The sequence below is a fragment of the Thunnus maccoyii genome, chromosome 2 (assembly GCF_910596095.1).
Source record: "Thunnus maccoyii chromosome 2, fThuMac1.1, whole genome shotgun sequence".
In the NCBI taxonomy this organism is placed as follows: Eukaryota; Metazoa; Chordata; class Actinopteri; order Scombriformes; family Scombridae; genus Thunnus; species Thunnus maccoyii.
Window position 1 is genome coordinate 38,457,635 of NC_056534.1, and position 17,953 is coordinate 38,475,587.

At 41.6% G+C, this 17,953-nt stretch overlaps 2 protein-coding genes across 2 annotated transcripts in view; one reads left to right on the top strand and one right to left on the bottom strand.

Annotated features, from left to right (window-relative positions):
• Positions 1–7,906: 7,906 nt before the first annotated feature.
• tyrp1b (tyrosinase-related protein 1b) lies at positions 7,907–13,265 on the top strand. Its single transcript, XM_042390452.1, has 8 exons — positions 7,907–8,980; positions 9,224–9,332; positions 10,003–10,216; positions 10,579–10,783; positions 12,035–12,202; positions 12,479–12,658; positions 12,750–12,896; positions 12,998–13,265. The coding sequence occupies exons 1-8, from the start codon at positions 8,470–8,472 to the stop codon at positions 13,201–13,203; spliced, it is 1,740 nt and encodes a 579-aa protein (XP_042246386.1). The 5' UTR covers positions 7,907–8,469; the 3' UTR covers positions 13,204–13,265.
• Positions 13,266–16,807: 3,542 nt separating this feature from the next.
• Positions 16,808–17,953, bottom strand: part of si:dkey-92j12.5 (multiple PDZ domain protein) — a 38,980-nt gene continuing 37,834 nt past the window's right edge. Inside the window, exon 44 of the mRNA XM_042429763.1 lies at positions 16,808–17,953. This exon is cut by the window's right edge and continues 105 nt beyond it. Coding sequence (XP_042285697.1) covers positions 17,912–17,953 — 42 coding nt within the window. The 3' untranslated portion in view covers positions 16,808–17,911.

The following is a 17,953-nucleotide window of genomic DNA, read 5'->3' on the forward strand; positions in this document are numbered from 1 at the left end:
GGAGGGGGAAGATACGGATGCCAAGGGAGGGGTTGCTGGTGTTGAGGAGGAGCAGGGGGTAGCAGAGACGGATGCGTCTGAAGATGCAGCCGAGGAGGGGAATGGAGTCAGAGAGGGAGAGGGAGAAACTGCAGTTGGATCTGTGGAGGAGACGACAGCAGGTGTAGAAACTGGAAGCAGAGAGGCAGTGGGGGCGGAGGTTACCGGTGAGTCTCTAGACACCGAAGTCAGTCAGGAGGTTGTAGAGGAAACTGTAGCTGCTTTAGTAGAGACAGGAGGGGATTCAGCAGTAGAGGAGGCATGGGTTGAGGCTAACAACGAGCAGGTTGTATTGTCAGAAGAAAAAGCAGAGGCTGAAGCAGAAACAGAGGAGGCAGAGGAAACTCAAGCTGCTGTAGAGGTTGTCGTGGGCGGAGGGCCAGAGCAGGAGACTGTGGTAGAGTCTGACCCTAGCCTGGGGGTGGGTGATGTGGAGCAGATAGAAGATGCATGGGGAATGGGAGAAACTCTGGAGGAAGAAACACAGGTAGATGAAACGGAAGGTGAAGTGCTAATACTGCCTTCTGATAATTATGAGATAGAGACCACGCAAACTGTAGTAGGAGAGGCAGTAGAGGAAGAAGAGATTAACATATTGAAGGACGCAGAGGGACAAAAAGTGGAGGATGAACAAGGACATTTAGTGGTGGAGGGAGGAGCTACTGAAGAGGCAGAAGCAGTAGGTGCAGAAATGGGGGAAGCAGCAGGAGGTGAAAGAGATGAAGAGAGTGTAATTAAAAAGGAATCAGAGGCATTGGTGAATGAGGGGGGTGACCAACAAGATGGAGAAGAAGAGCAGATTACACCGGAGACCTCACATGGCAGTGAAAAGGAGGATCATGGTGAGATACCTTCAGGTCTAATTGTTTGAGTTGTTCATGCAGAAAACTAAAACATAGCACCATGCAAACAACATCTGAAACCTCATAAGATCCAAACCCTCTAGTTAATTTATCTCCCATCTTATCTAATAACTATCTGAATTGTTGAATATGTAAAACCAGCGCATAATTTGGGTCATAAAAACCTAAAACTCCAACGGTATTTGTCTTTAAACAATCCAGTTGCATGAGTCCCAGTAGCTTTAGTTAAGCTTGCATTGTTTGCATCTTAACCTACTTAAAGAGAGGAAAGCTCATGAATGGGGATTATGAGCTGCTTTAATACATTTAACAATAATATTGGTTACCAGTCCATATCCTGGAAAACCAAGGTATTGTAACTCAAAACATCCAAACATTGGCCCAGTTGTTTTATCTGTGCAGTTTTGAAATGTTTTCAACATCAGAACAAGCTTTTGATAGAAAGCACTTGAGAAAATGTTTACTCAGAATATCTTGTCATGAACATTAATGATTTAACAGTCTAAACTTCTAAAATTCTCTTAAAACCCAGTGATTATTGTGACACATGCCAAGAGTGATATGTTGTACACACATTCTGCACTGCAAAGACACAACGCTGAGTTAGCTTGCAGACACGTACAAATCACGACCCACCTACCATCCTCAGCTGCAGCACATCTATGCATTATTCTACATTCCATAGGTCCACTCGACAAACCCTAAACTTTGGCCTCTTGGCTTCATTTTCATGTGTGTGTCACATACCAAACCCCTCTTCTAGATGTGTTGGTGATCTCTGCCCCAGAGCCTGAAGATGGTGCTGAAGCCTCCATAGAGCAGAGCCCTGAGAACCAGGCTCCCACCCCAAGCCCATCCCTAGACGGGGTAGAGACAGGAGAAAACACCCTCCTGGGTGGTGAGAAATCTGACCATGACAGCGAGATCATCACCCCCACTGATGACCTTCTGACACATGACCCTGTTGTGGTCCAACCTACGCTGGATGATTTTGTGAAGGATGTTCTAGCTGTACCCCCTCAGGCAGAGAGGGAAGAACCAGGGGAGGCCAATGAGCTGGTGGAAGATACAGCTGGAACTACAGGTAAAATAGAAAATATCAAAAGATATCAAACTACAAAAAGAAGGAATAAGATGACTCCTTGGGTTCCCATGAAATCTTCTGTTGTTGATCAAATGCTTTCTTAATGTCTCCATGTAGAAAAATATGAAGAGAATTCAACTAGTTCTTTCAAAATCAAGAGAATATGACATTCTCAAGTGTAGTTTCAGAACTGTGTTTCAGGCTATAAATGGGTTTGAGTATATATTGTATATATTATAGCAGATTTTCTGCAGCTTAAAACTTTGGGTAGATTAAAAAAGAAGAAAACATCATTGTTATTCTGCCAACAAAATACAGACGACCAAGTTGAATAAGCAGTAGAGCAGTGTAGGTAGACCTCACTACACAGTCTGACCAGGTCTAGGGTGGACTGGTATGGTACGGGTAGACTTGTAAGCTTCACCATCTTGTCACAATATAAGACACTGTTGTGTTCTACGTCCCTATGCATCACACACATCCTCCTTTGACAAAAGGGATGTCAGAGTACAACTTTCTTTATGTGTACTTGAGGGACAGTTGATTTAGTTGTAGAAAAGGTTAGTGCACTACTTGTTTTCAATTTATATTCACCTCTAAATCCAGTGCTTTCCTGCCCCTTTGCCCTCCCTTTCCTTCCCTTTCTCTTTGCTTTTAATGTGTCTGATTAGAGACAAGAGAGCTGGGCCTGGAAGCATGGAAGATTGGGGCTATTTCAGCTGCAGTCTTCTTGGTGTTGGAGACGCTGGTCATCATCATCTATATCCTTAAATGTCGTAAGAAAAACGGGTAGGTAGCAGTATATCCAGTATCCAACAGAAGAGATTTCTATCCACATTCAAAAGAGATGTATTTTTGTAGTGTTGTAGGGTTTTTTTTTGTTTTGTTTTTTATTTTTTATTTTTTTTTGCTGGACTGAAAGTACTGTCCAAATATTTCCTGTATCTGTATTTCCTGTAGTTATAATTTGGGAGAGCTGAGCAACATTACACATCTAACAACTTCATATAAAAATAGACTTTCCATCACCAACCTAATCTTACCAGAACATGAATTTGTAATCTCACTCAACAGACTCTTTTCCTCTCTTTACTTTTCTATGAAAGAGAATCAAAATAATACTTATTCTGCATTCACACTGGTATTAACCACTTCCCGGTGCTTCTTCTCTAATAGCTGAAATAAGCCATCTAATTGCTAGCTGTTGTACCAACAGTGTTCCGTTCACAGATGGGACTTACAGCAGTGCCCTTACATGATTGCTTCTGATGTTGCCCAAGCTGCGGCTAACATTTCCGTGCTGATAGAAGATGAAATGAGGAGACTGTGCTCAGTATTGGTTCAGTATTTCTCTCTCTGTTCACAAAGAGAGAATGATCTTTCATCAGTAATATACTGTAACATTTTCTATTGCTACATTTCCACACGGCCCGATGCAACATGTTGTAATTTGTAGAAGGCTATTGGTAAGGACCAACAGTAATATCTGATAAAGATGTGTGTGTTTGTGTGTGTGTGTGTGTGTGTGTGTGTGTGTATGCAGTACCCTGGCCCTACAGCGGGCATGTGAGGAAGGGTGTGTTGAACCGGAGGCAGCGACAGGAGGTGACTGCAGTGACGACACGCTTCCTGCAGGCAATGGGGACACTCAACAGTATGTTAACATATAAACATCTATCTAACATTTGCAGTGGTAACATATGTAACTACATACAGTACATGCATGTATATAAATGGAGGCCCTAATAAGGTATTGGGCCTCCACAAGCAGCTTCAGTATTCCTTGTCATAGATTCTCCAAGTCTCTGGAACTTAAGCAGGGATGAACACCATTCTTTCAAGAGATATTCTGTCATTTAGCATTTTAGTGGTGGTGGTGGAGAGCGTTGTTCCTCAGTTGGGTTTAGATCTGGTGACTGAAGGCCGATTCACATCATTCTGAGTTTATTTGCACATTTTAAAATCAAACAAATACACAACAAGGAAACAAGGAAAAAAATCAATGTGCAGGGAGAGGAAAACATCCTATATGGGCTTATTGATTACCTCTACCTAAACAACATACATACATAAATATAAAAGAAAAACTAACATGCTGTTAAAAAAAACAATGAAACATTTCTTAAACCATTTCAAAGCAGACGAGCACAATGGAGAGTGTGGTAGATAGCTCCTAATAAACTTAATAGAACAACAACAAAGACCTCGTTGTCAGCTTTCATCATAGATCAAAGATCTTGAAACTATTGATCTGTGAAGTTTATTGGGAGCTATCAGTTCGCTCTGCAAAGCCTCACTTCTTTCTCTCAGATTCCCTCCTGGAGTATGATTTTCTGCTACCGCCAAACTGACTTCAGTCTTGTCCCTAACACTAGCCGGATGTCAGACTTGCCAATTGTCAGCCAACTAAATGTGGTGCACTGACCTGAAAACTTGTGGTTCATAGGAACCACCAGTTGTGTGCTTCTCAGCTGATTCCCTCCTGGCTGTTTTGTAAGCTATGCGCTCAAGAGGCTGCTCACTGCGTCACATGAGAGTATGAGTCCCGTGAACCCCGAGCATTACTGGGTAATACCACTATTATTCCTAATCAGACCAGCAGCCTTGGATCAATAATAAGCCAAAGGTGTGTGTGTGTGTGTGTGTGTGTGCTCGGGGAGTGACCATATGAAAGTGTGTGGTTAGCACGTGTGTGACAAAAGAGGAAAAACCAGAAAGGAATCAAGACAGAAATTGCAAGAAAAACAGTGTGTACAGAAACAAAACTGGTGTGCACACATGAAGTTGGATGTACGTTACCATATGAGTCTTTTGACTGTGCAAGTGAAAGTGTGCAAGACACAAAGAGAAATCTGATGCGTGCCTCGCACAGACGATAACAAAGCAACACTGAATTATTAAACAGTCGACAGAGTCATTTTGAAATGTGTCCTTGTTAAGAGATTTTATAGCTGCGTCAATCCAGTTGTCATTGGAGGAGAAACCACTAAAAATGCTGCCAAAAGACAACAGAAGTCACTCTCCAAATACTATGCAAAAGTCACATCTTTACCACCATCATCTCAACAATAAGAGCTATTCCTTTTACATGCGAGGATGCCAGAAGCCACGGTTCAAAGTGAGAATATTCAGTGCACAGTGGGTGAGCTGTGGAAGCCATGAGAGGAATCTTCATGTATGTTTTGGAACGTAAACGGTCTTGACGTCTTTCTGACAAGATTTAGGTGACTGTGATTCAAACAGCAGGTAAATCATTGTAATACTACAAAAGCAATATTTATATAGACATGGCATTTTAATAACTAACTACCCTAAATCATATTAGACATGATATATTTGTATACACGAAATGGTGTGTTTGCAATAAAAGGAAGAACTGCATCTGCATCTTTGACAGCTGCCTTTTCCTGAGGCAAGCCAGCTGAACTTGTATTTCTGTAGCTGTTTAACAGGCTTTGTGTCATTTCTCCTTGGCAGCCGTTAATATGTAGCACCATACATCATGCATGTAGCCACTCGCAGAGCAGGGGAGCAAAAAATTAGAAGTGGAAAAAAACTGTCCGTTAATCATTAGCAGTGCTAATGATTAACAGTAAATGAGGCCCAGACGTTTATTTAATGAATACTGTAAGTCTCCTAAAATTGTTTATCACACAAAACTCAATGATATTGTGCACTAGAGTTCTTATCATATGCACAGTGAGTATCACATGGATGAATTACATTGAAAAATTGATTATAGCAAAACCCAAACTTTAGCTTAAAGCATTATCTAACATGAATCTAAAGCCTGATACGTCTGGGAGCTCCCGTCAAGATCAGGTAGCATCATTTTATTGTGCACCATGGCAGGTTATGGCAGAGTAAGTGATGAGTGATTACAATGCATTGTGGGTAAGATGCAGCCCTTCAGCATACGCATCCAAAGTGACACGCTAAAACGAATGCAGCACTTTTAGAAATTCTTTCACCCAGGACACTGTCACCTGCAATTAGTCAATAATGTCAAGTGATCTATTTATATCCTGGTGCACCATTACCTCCCAGCGTATCTCCTTCTACCACAGTTTGCAAGCTTCTCCATCTGGTGTGGAAGTCATTAAATAAACAGACCTTGCAGCAAGAATATTAGCAGTTGCTCTCAGCGGCATATTCAACAGCAGTTCGACAGCCATTATAACCACGCCAAATTAAGATGAATTTTACTGATACCTTAAGTGTCGCATTAGAATGAGCCTCTGATTGTTTCTCTGTTCAGTAAAGCAGAATTTAACCTCATTTGTATTAAATAGCTTCCACTTGATGCTATCAGACAGTCATGACTTTTCCTTTTCTGCAATTACAATTAATAAATGGCTGCCAACTGCCCCACTGTCCCCTCTAACAGGATAGCGCTCGACCCCTCTGATGTGGCTTCAACCACGGCCCAAAACAAAGAGCAGCAGGAAGAGGAGCATGCGACAGCCATGTCAGACCTTCTGCCCAGTTCCACTGAGGAGTCAGCCAACACTGGACCAGGACCAGATTCCTCACAAGACCTCAGGACTTCTATTCTCTAGGGGGTCCAACTGTTTGTCTGTTACTATCTAAATGAAACCCAAAAAGCCACTCTCCACCCCTGTACCCAATCCCAGTTTACCCAATCCCAGTTTACCCAATCCCAGTTTACCCAATCCCAGTTTACCCAGACCCAATGATTTACCCTAAAGTGTCAAACCCTAACCCAACACAGACTGCCTTGGATCCCCATTATAATTACTACTGTATATGTAACACATTTGTACTCAGTGTGTATGAGTGTGTGTCTGTCTGAGTGTGTATAAATTGAAAGAAAGAGACACTGTAACACATGTGTGAATGTATGGAGGGAGCAGTGTGCACCAACAGGTGAGCGCACTCGTGTAAATGAGTGAACAGGAGGAGCATGTTTTAAAATACTCAATGCATTTGTGAGTGTGTAAATGTGATTTTAAGAAAAATGTGAATCTAGTTGATTTCTGTAAGCGCTTTAGGTTAGAATTAAATTGTTAAGAAATGTTTTTTCATGCTGAACACATCAGTTATGCTGTAAAAGCAATTTTCCTGTTTTATTCACAACATTCTTTGGCAGTGATACAGAGCACCATATCTGCACAATCTCATTAAAATGTACAACACTAGACTACACGGAAAAAAAAATAATATAATTGTCGTTTTTGAGATGAACTTGATTAGATTTTTATTCTACATAATTCCTGACCTTTGTATCGTCATTTGTGATTCGAGCAGTATTGAATTAAAATGATAATGTTGATGTTGTGGTTTTGTTCTTGCCTCCCAACATGGATTCTCTGCAGGGCCTGCTTTACAAATGTGATAATTTGAGTCCACAAATTAAGTAATCACAGAGAACAAATGATTCATTTGTGCACACAAATTATCAAGTATTTCTTCCCCCGACACCTGTCCGCCTCCACAGATAACAAATCATTTACATGTAGTGACTAAATTTACACAAGTATGACTTAAGCATGAACGCTGTCTGAGTCTTTTATTGTGTGAGTGACCACACAGACTGGCGTCATTTGGGTTATGATCACAAGGCATATGAATGAGTATTTGAGAAAGCATTTGAACCCTCGAGTGTATTCATCTGTGCAGTGTGTGTACTGTGTTTGTGTGTGTGTGTGTGTGTGTGTGTGTGTGCTTATACAAGCTCCAGTAAGGTCTGGTCATGCGCTCGATAGCTATTTAAGCCAGGAGAGGGGAACGGGCCGACTCTTGGGGGGCTACAGTTCAGCATACAGAGAGGAGCAGCATGCACAGTGACAGGTAGGGGAACACTTCACACAGTTTTCACATAATGAACTGTAGACTGAAGAAAATCTTATCATTTAAAAGTGTGAATGAGAAGATTTACAACCTGAAGGTGCACATGAAAATAACGTATAATTAAGCCAAATTACAGAATGAAAAAGGTTTTATTAAGACAGGATCTACATAACAGTCTGTGCTGCACCTGTGTGTTGAGTATTATGGTTGACTGGTGCATTCAGTCATTCATAATATGAAGAATCTCTGCAAAACTGCAAAGTGTGAAACTGCTTTACTTCTCTCGGTAGGTTGTTATCCCTGTTTTGTTGTAAAATAATTGCTCCTGCCAAATTAGTCGCTCCGTCATTCATTCCTAATCAACAAGCTTCAAAAGACAACAAAATCTAAGTCTAAAAAGGTTGAAAGTAGTTGTGAACTTGTAAGAGTTGAAAGCTAATGGCTTTGTGAATTATGAATAATGACTGGCGCTGCCTGCAGGGGCGTGTAAGAAGGGACGTTTCAGAATAATGTTAAGACAATTGGCTTTAACAAGAGAACACAAAGTGAGTGTGTTGCTCTTGAGCTTCTTAAGTGTATTGAATTTTTTTTTTGTCTTCATCTCATCCAGTGTGTGCTGGGATCGGCTCCAGCACCTTACAACTATGAACATGATAAGTGGTTTAGAGAAGGATGGCTGGATGGATGTTAAACTATAATTGTTGCCCTTTAGAACATGTCTCCTGTCTCTCTGTGTTTCTAAATGTCTTACTTTATGCTTACCCTATTTTCCCATCTAAATCTCCTCGTGTCCCTAAATGTTCCTTCCTTCTGGATTTTGGCAGCATGTGGAGAGTGAGTCTCCTGGTGGTGATGTTGTGTGCCACACTAACTCTGGCCCAGTTCCCTCGGGAGTGCATCACTCCCGCGGGGCTGCAGAGCGGCCAGTGCTGCCCGTCCCCTACAGGGGCTGTGGGGGATGAGTGTGGCTCCAGCACAGGAAGGGGGCAGTGCGTGACCATTGCGGCAGACAACCGGCGCCACGGACCCCAGTACCCTTATGCTGGGCGGGATGACAGAGAGAGGTGGCCGCTGCGATTCTTCAACCGTACTTGCCAGTGTAATGGGAATTTCAGTGGCTACAACTGTGGGCGATGTCGACATGGGCTGACTGGACCGAACTGTGATCAGAGGATCTCTGTGGGTAAGAGAATAGATGCTGTTTGGACCTGTCAAGTCAATTTACAATGTCTGTCTCCTACTGTACCCTGAAAGAGAATACATCATCCAAGGGAATGAAGGCAGCATTTAAAGGATATGTCTATGTTAATTTTTTATAACATTTTCTTTCCTCCCCTCTTCCATAATTCTTCCCACACCCCAACAACCCCTCGTTCTCTCTCTTCCTGCCCTCCTGTCTTCCTCCACCACATTAACCTCGCTCCAGTAAGGAGGAATATCATGCAGATGAGTACAGCTGAGAAGCAGGCGTTTGTCAACGCTTTGGACCAAGCTAAAAGGACTGTCCACCCTGACCTGGTCATCTGTACAAGACGGTATTGAAGCATATGGAACATTATATTATTCAAATCATTCTGTATAGGCTTAATCAGAATAACAACAATGCTAAAAGAATATTTTAAAATGGACTTATGATGTCACTTCAAAGGAGGATTGATCTTTCATCAGCCTGTCTTTGGTCTTGTATCAAATCTGTGGAACAGACAGCCAAGTCCTGCAGGCTCCCTCTAGCTGAGTCTGGCAGTTAAAAGCTCAGTAATATAGCTATGAGTTAACCCATGCTGTGTTTTGAAATTTATGAGTAAAAATAAAATTTCCTGCAGCTTTCTGTACCGGCTGCAGGTCCTGTAGAAGTGCAAATGATCAGTTAGGCAGCAGTAACGGGAATTATAATCTTTTAAGTAACAGTACATAAATCTTTGAATAACCTCCTTCCAAGTCATATGAGGATTGTAGTAGATTCATCTTTGAAGCAATTCTCAGCTGCAGGTAAAGCAACCCTTTCTCAAAAATTACATTTCTCCTGTATTAATGGCCACGCCCAGCTTCTTTACATTTGAAATCCCCTCGACAGCTATTCTGAGAGATGAAATGCACATATAGTTTCCACCAAGTTGTGCTATAACACTTCACATACTTCAAATCAACCAAAATGAGTCTGTAGACACAAGGTGACATTCACCTTGCTGCTCCTCTCCTCTTTAGGTACCAGGAGGTACTTGGGCCTGATGGCAACACCCCCCAGTTTGAGAACATCACCATTTACAACTACTTTGTTTGGACTCACTACTACTCTGTCAGTAAAACCTACCTGGGGCCGGGCCAGGCCAGCTTTGGAGGTGTAGACTTTTCCCACGAGGGCCCGGGTTTCGTCACCTGGCACCGTTTCCACCTTCTGCAACTCGAAAGAGACATGCAGGTGAGTAGAGGGAGGGTGAGGAGAAAGAGAGAGACAGTTGAAAAGAAAAGAGGAAGAAGAAGAGGTTGATGGAGTGATTGGAGAAAGGAAATAATAATGTGAGAAGGGATGACAAGGGGAGGAAGGAAGGAGTGCAGGGATTCAGAGAGATGGAGAGAGAGAGGAAGGTTGTCCTAGAGGAGGAGGGAGGAAAAGAAAAGGAGGAGAGCAGGTAGAGATAAGTTAGAAGTATACAGAGGTGGCAGAAAAAGGTTGTAAAAAAAGGGAGGAAACACTAACTCAGAAGAAATGTTATTCTTTACACACACACGTATCTATTGATCCATGAACACCTTCCGTCTTCTCTTATTGCATCTATGCAGGACATGCTGGGTGACCCCACCTTCGCCCTGCCCTACTGGAACTTCGCCATCGGAGGCAGCGAGTGTGACATCTGCACCGACGACCTGCTGGGAGCCAGGAGCTCCTTCGACCTGAACTCCATCAGCTCCAACTCTGTGTTCTCCCAGTGGAGGGTCATCTGTGAGAGCGTGGACGACTACGACACTTTGGGCACCATCTGCAACAGTGAGGACATCACCATGTCTCAGTGTGCAGGAGAGCGCCGCTGATATACAGCGTAGTCTCAGCTGCATCAGAAAAGAGGGCAAAGAGCTCGTAAAGAGAGCATGTAGAACATAAGCTGCTATAAATAATAACTCACAGCTGTTGTGCTGCATTCACTATTGCTTGCTATTACTACAGTTAGAAATTACTATACTTTGTTAAACAACACCTTCTGAGTTGCTGTCTCCATTTTAATGCTGCACATTGCATCTTCAAACATTTGGATTCAGTGGGTGTGTATATTTCTGTACAGTAAGTATTATTTCAAGCAGTTCAGACTAGAATAAGGGAACTCTGTGTGGCACTGTAATAAGCTGGACTTTATGCGATCAGATTTGCAGGGATTGGATCTCATTCCACACTGGCACCAGATTACAACCCTAAATCACAGCCTTGTCTTCAGTTTTCAGACACACCTAATTCATACAGTATTTTCTTTTCATGTGGTTTTGTGGGATAATTAAGAATGTCAATCCTCTTTCAGTGATTTTCTCCACTACAGGCATAACGGGTTGGTTTTGAACAATTGCATATGTATAAGGGAAAATCTGGTAACAGGTAGAACATGTGAGTAGCCAAGGTGTGAGTGATCTGTCTCATTAATCCCCTTAGAGAGTCATGACAGGTCTGGTATTTCCTGCGTCAACAAGCAACATCTCCTTAAATGGGTTAGGGGGGGGGTTGCCTCATTTGTGCATGTGCTTGTTGAAGACAGGAATCTAGCAGTCTACTGGTTCCTTTGATCTGAGGGAATAATCTTCAAACAGACAGACAACTCGGTTATGTAGCCTTCTGTTTATGTGCTTGTGCATTTGTGTGTATGCGTGTATGTAGGAGAGAAAGCACACAAAAAAGGAAAGAAAGAGATCATGCATGCAAGTGGGAGAAAAAAAAAAACAACTTTCCGTCAGAGCTCCCACTCACTAATGTTGACTTTGAGTGAATAATTAAAGGAGAAAACTGCCATCCTGTCATGTTTAAGACGGATCAAACTAGTCTAGTCTCCTGCATAGAATTAGAGAGTTAAATAAAACAACATTTCTAATCATCTTCCTTTCAGTTTCTGTGGCCTGAGTCTGAACTGCAGCCTGACCACAAATCTATTACTGTTGCTGCTTCCAGCTAAGATACAGCCATGATTGTCTTTTGTCAGGGTGTAGTGATGGGTAAATAATAATAGCTCTGACCTTGAGTTCTGTCCTTACCACCCAGACACAGAGACTAGTCCTATCAGGAGGAACCCAGCGGGTAACGTGGCACGGCCCATGGTGCAGAGGCTTCCAGAGCCCCAGGATGTGTTGGACTGTCTGGAGCTCAACGCTTTCGACACTCCCCCTTACTACTCCACCTCCTCTGAGAGCTTCAGAAACACCATTGAAGGTGTGCACGGGTCAGAATCAAAGCAGCATTTGAGAGCTAACATCCTCCCTATCAACTAGAGAGGGATATCCACTTTTAAGCTCACATTGGAGAGCTGCTGAAGTACCGTGTGACTGCACGAATACAAACACAATGCCAGAAACATGCACACACGCAAACACTCGATCTTCCACCCACATGCACATATGGTTACAGCTCCACACACAGCTTTTGTTGTTCCTAATTTTGGTAAATCAGTGCTGTAATTTTATGGCTTTGTTGTTCTATATTTTCTAGGCTACAGCGCCCCCCAGGGGATGTATGACCCCGTCATCCGCAGCCTCCACAACCTAGCCCACCTCTTCCTTAATGGGACAGGCGGACAGACTCACCTCTCCCCCAACGATCCCATCTTTGTCCTGCTGCACACCTTCACTGATGCTATCTTTGATGAGTGGCTTGGCAGGCACCAACCAGGTACACACAGACCAAACTACATGCAGACACAGAAACATAACTCACTCTGAATAATGACTAGAAGGATAAACCTATTTTTCTCTGCTTGCAGGTGAAGTAGTTTACCCTGAGGAGAACGCTCCTATTGGGCACAACCGCAGGTTCAACATGGTTCCTTTCTGGCCTCCTGTCACCAACGCAGAGATGTTTGTCTCTGCCCCAGAAAACTTGGGATACTCCTATGAGGTTCAGTGGCCTGGTGGGTAGCGCACACACACACACACACACACACACACACACACATACAAAGAAACAAATAACAATCCAATGACCCCTGATGACCCTCTCTTCTTCTTGTAGCCCGTGCCTACACACTGTCTGAGATCATCACCATAGCCGTTGTTGCCGCGGTGCTGGTTGTGGCGGTGGTGGGTGGTGTCATTGCCTGTGCCGTGCGAGCCCGGTCTTACCGCTCCGCTGAGGCCCTGGAGCCGCTACTGGGAGAGACTTTCCGACGGTACTCAGAGGATGACCGGAGGTTGGATAAATCACAGTCTGTTGTCTAAATCAACGCTTCTCTCTCGAGAGAGGCCTTAAAATTTTCATGCATTTGTTTTGCTTTTTTTTATTCCCCTACTTCTTCTAATAAAGTTGAACTGGTTTCAAACCCAGAGTCTGTGTGTCTGTGTCATTCTAAGACTGAGAGGTCAGACTGCCCCTGCTGATAATGAATGGGCAAATAACTATTTGTACACAATACAAGGATACTTTTATAGGTCTTTTTTGCACTACTACGGGTCAAAACTAAGGCACCTGATTTGATCTTGCTTCTTCAGCTCCCAGCTTTTATTCATTAGAGTTTATATATCTGTAAAATAAAAGGCTGAGGTCAAAGGTGTGTCACAGGTTTGATATTTGTGTTCCAATTATTTTCATTCTGCACTTAAACCAGTCTTATTACTACAGAATATGAACAATAAGCTGTATTGTATGAACAGACCACAGACAGGACTTCATACTAGAGTGTGCTTGTCTGAGGTTTGAGGCTAACAAGCAAATCACACCACTTACATGTAATGTTGCTTCGAAGGGAGTCAGTTCAAAACAACACACACACTGCCCTCATGTGGATATAACACATTATTGCGACTGGATTAACTTTACAAGTTATTACTTTCTTCACAATCATTATAGCCTTATGTTGAACTCATATATTATAAATTTGGGACCAAATATCTTCCTGCACATATTAAATTGGTTTTAAAAAGACCTGAAGAGTTTTTCAAGTGAAGAAAATATAAATTGATATGATGACTAATTTTAAAAGATGACGAGTTGAACAGTAGATCTTCAGTGATGAATTAATGGATCATTAAACTGCCAATAACTACAATAACGTCATCATAAAGATTCTAAATACCTTGGACACTTGTCATAGTGGTGTAAAAGAAGGGTGAACTGCACACACTGAACAGTGCTTTAGCTCAACCGACTATTTTTTCCTCCTCATCATAACTGATGTAAATTGTTCTATACAGACGTTTCCCGGAGGAGGTTCTGAAATGCAATGACCTTTTCCTCAGCAAGAACACACGTTGAGCTTCTGAGTCTGAGTTTCTCAGAAATTGCAGCCACCTGCTCCTGCGTAATTACGCACAAAAGCAAGCAGCATGTATTGTGTGTTAATGAGTCCATGTTGCATTGAGGCTTGTGTGGAGGCTTACAGCCAGGACTATAACTGATGACACAGAGCACAGAGCACAGAGCACAGAGCGGGACATGTCGGAGACCGTAGGTGCAGTTTACAAGTGTTGTTAAATTTGCAAAACATTAGGCCAAGAAAAATGAAGAAATACTTGAATGAACTGAACTGATACCCAGAGGAACAGAAAGAGAGAAGTTTTTAATTAAATCAAGAACAAAAAAAAAAGCATTAAACATGTAAAAAACTCGACTATGTAGGGATGGAGGGGCTGCTTAGAGTCGTGACCTCAGTATTTCTAAAGTCCTGTGGCCCTAGCCATTGCATGGATGGATGAATGAATGCATAAAATTAGAGAAGTCCTAGCTAGCAGCATTGGAAAAGTGCAATTATTTGATTGGATAGAGTGGTTTTAAAAATCATAACTACATGATAGGGCATGTCATGCAGTGCTTCCCTGCTACAGCTGCATGACTGTGTCTAATTATTTCTTGCTTCAGGTCATGCCACTGAATAAAACAGCATGACAAAGGGGGTGGTTCTCTGTGCCAGAGCATCAGTTTCCCATCAGTACAGCTTATTTCCTTTGTGAAAACCTATAGACTTAGTATTGGGACATGATGTGGAACTGGTAGCAGCTAATATTCTAGCTGCAGACTCACAGTACAGTAGCTTCAGTAAATCTCCCTGTTGAGATATTTTTATACCACGTTAAGAAAAGCAAGATTTTAAGACTCAGCACTGGACTGAATTACTTAGGATTGGCATTTTTGCAGTGCAGGTTGGTATCTTGAAAAAAGACTCTTGTGGGAATGGCTGGAGAAGAAGAGATTTTCTTTTGGATCAAGCGTCAGTTGGCTGTTCTCGCTGTACCAGCAGGTTACACTGACTGCAAAAAAGACAGTCCTGTGGATTTATTAATATGGATAGATGTGACACACACACACATAGAACAATCATTTGGCCGCCGCTACCCTCCCGAGAGATAGGATCATTAGTGCCTTTCATGTCAAGAGTGCGCTTGTGAAAATGCAGAAACTGCATTAGAGTTGTACAGTAGAAAGGCGGCGTCACACATGGTGGATACGAGGGCAGGAACGGCCATGGAGGTTGAAAAGGTCCCGTTGCCTGTGGCCTGCTGGCTTTTCCCTCATAAATGTTTGAGGAAAGGAGAATTTGAGCTTGGCTGCGACCAGTAGATCAGTTTTCTTGCTTAATGAATGAGAAGAAAGGGAGATGATGCATCTTCCACTCTGACAACAGTTAATGGATATCTATTGAAGTTCATGTGATAAAAATATAGTATTAAAAATTTCTAGATTTATTTTCAAATGCTAAAAATGTCACATATGAATGTTTTATTTTTCACAAAGTAAGAGCTGTTATACTGTAGGACATATCACAGTTTAAAAGAATAAAAAGCATTTTGCCATTTCTCCATCTTAAAACCCTCTTCACGCCAGCCTTTAGGCAAAGCAATTGTTCATCTGGAGAAGGATAAAGCAGACTGTGATGGCTGGCTTTCAGTAAAGCTTGCAATGTGAACAGATGGCTTTGATTAATGCAAAGGCTCCAGACAGGATCTCCCCAGATGCCTCCTATTTCCTAAATGAGACATTTGTGTGCAAATGTATTGTTTGTCAAGTTGTCACCAGTTACTCCAGTAATTAAAGTGAAAGCTCTGTGCATTAAAAAAAAACAAAAATAGCACAGGTTTACTTTCCTTTGGCGTTTCTCTGACTCAGGTGGAAACCGTCTGCGTCTTAACCTTACACTTCCTTCTTCAGCTTTCTCTCCTCTCTCTAATCCCTGCTCTGTGATACAGTGCTGCCCTGTCATTTCATGATATACCTTATGACACACACTTGATCCTGGCACCTTGACTAAACCTGAATGATCCTGATTATGTATTCCTGTTTGACAAAGACAAAGAGAAAGAGTGTGAGGAAGAGAGAGACAAAGAGCAGAACCACTACAATAAAACATCTCCAAGGCAAAGTACTGTTCACTGGATTGGAATAAGATGCAAAAATATGCAAAAAATGCAAAACAATTCTTGCATTTATCCTTAAAACTATAACTGCAGGCCCAGACGTCCTTGTTAAACAGTTCAGGAATCTCAGATTTACTTTACTGACTTTACGTCTTTTCGTTCTGCATCTGTGGGCTTTGAAAGTCAAACAATGAGATATCCACTGGCTTATCCTGCTCAGTATTATTCCAGAGACATCACAAATCATCAGATAACTCTCCATCGTTAAAATATGACCATATTTACCACTGTTACATTATACACAGAGGAAGGTCGACATAACAGAATATTGGAAATTCTCAATTATAAAATGCTTTGGATACAAAACTCTAACAAATGAACATTTAATCAGTTATGCAATGTTACACAATACCAAACACACAGGTGTGTGTGTGTGTGTGTGTGTGTGTGTGTGTGCGTGTGTGTGTGTGTGTGTGGCTCTGAAGACTCAAATACATCACAGTGAAGAAAACATAAATATCACAGTATAAATAAATTCATATAAAACAAACTGTCGTAGGTAAGAGAAGCTTTCTAAATAAAGATTGCACATTACACTATAACAATACTCTTCTGAAGAACTAAAAAACAACTGATTAAGTTAAAGAGTCTGAAGATTCAGCAATAAATAATAAATCAGTAATTAGAGTTACAGGTTCAGCTGCACTGTGTCTGAAGCAGAACAGATATCAACAGATATCAACAGATATCAACAGATATCAACAGATATCAACAGATATCAACAGATATCAACAGATATCAACAGATATCAACAGATATCAACAGATATGGGATCAGCAGCTGCATTTAAAGGTGTTTTCTTCTATTCTACCTGCTTAACATGAGGTGTAATGCAATGTTTATTATCCACATGTCATGTAATAGATGATTATTAAAGAATCCATGACACATTTCTTATTGTCAGCATATAATGATGATAATTTATAGTAAAACAAAGCAAACCTTCCTAAAACCTTGATGCCATATAAAAGATTGGCAGAAGCACTTGGCATGTTTTGGGTCTTGGGAATTCATCACAGTTGTTCATTCTCACATCATTTCATGAGAGATGTTTCTATTGCAGTCATCTGTAGGGTTGACAGATTCAGAGTTTTGGGGATGGTATTAAATTCCAGAGTGTTATCTTTATAACATCATCATCATCATCAGTCGGGACACTGAGGTGTCGGCCTGGTTAATATCAGCCTTTATGGTTGTATGAGCTGTTATGAATACAGAGATATTGATTAGGATATGAATATTCATGTAACATAAACATATTAGCTCAAATGACACCTTCATGAAAATATGATATTGGAAATACTGTGTACATGTAAACACACTCAGCCTGTGTTTGCAGTTAAAGAGGTAGCTTCCCCAAACTAACTACAAATAAATAAATACTTGTCTCATTTTAAACAAAACTACGTCACTTGTTTATGTCTCTATCTTTGTCTTCTCAGCTCGGTGTGAAGCAGTTCGGCTACATCACTTTATGGGCTACTCTGCTAAAACATAATCCAAATAGGAAGCAATGTCCTCAAGACAGAACAGTGAGGACAACAGTTCCTTTGGTCTTCTT

What these genes read in the sequence shown, in the direction of transcription:
- tyrp1b (XM_042390452.1), top strand. Translation starts at nt 8,470, where the DNA reads ATGGCTGGATGGATGTTAAACTATAATTGTTGCCCTTTAGAACATGTC. An exon ending in AACTCGAAAGAGACATGCAG is followed by an intron (nt 10,217 to 10,578) that starts GTGAGTAGAGGG and finishes GCATCTATGCAG; the next exon opens with GACATGCTGGGTGACCCCAC. An exon ending in TTTGGGCACCATCTGCAACA is followed by an intron (nt 10,784 to 12,034) that starts GTGAGGACATCA and finishes CTTACCACCCAG; the next exon opens with ACACAGAGACTAGTCCTATC.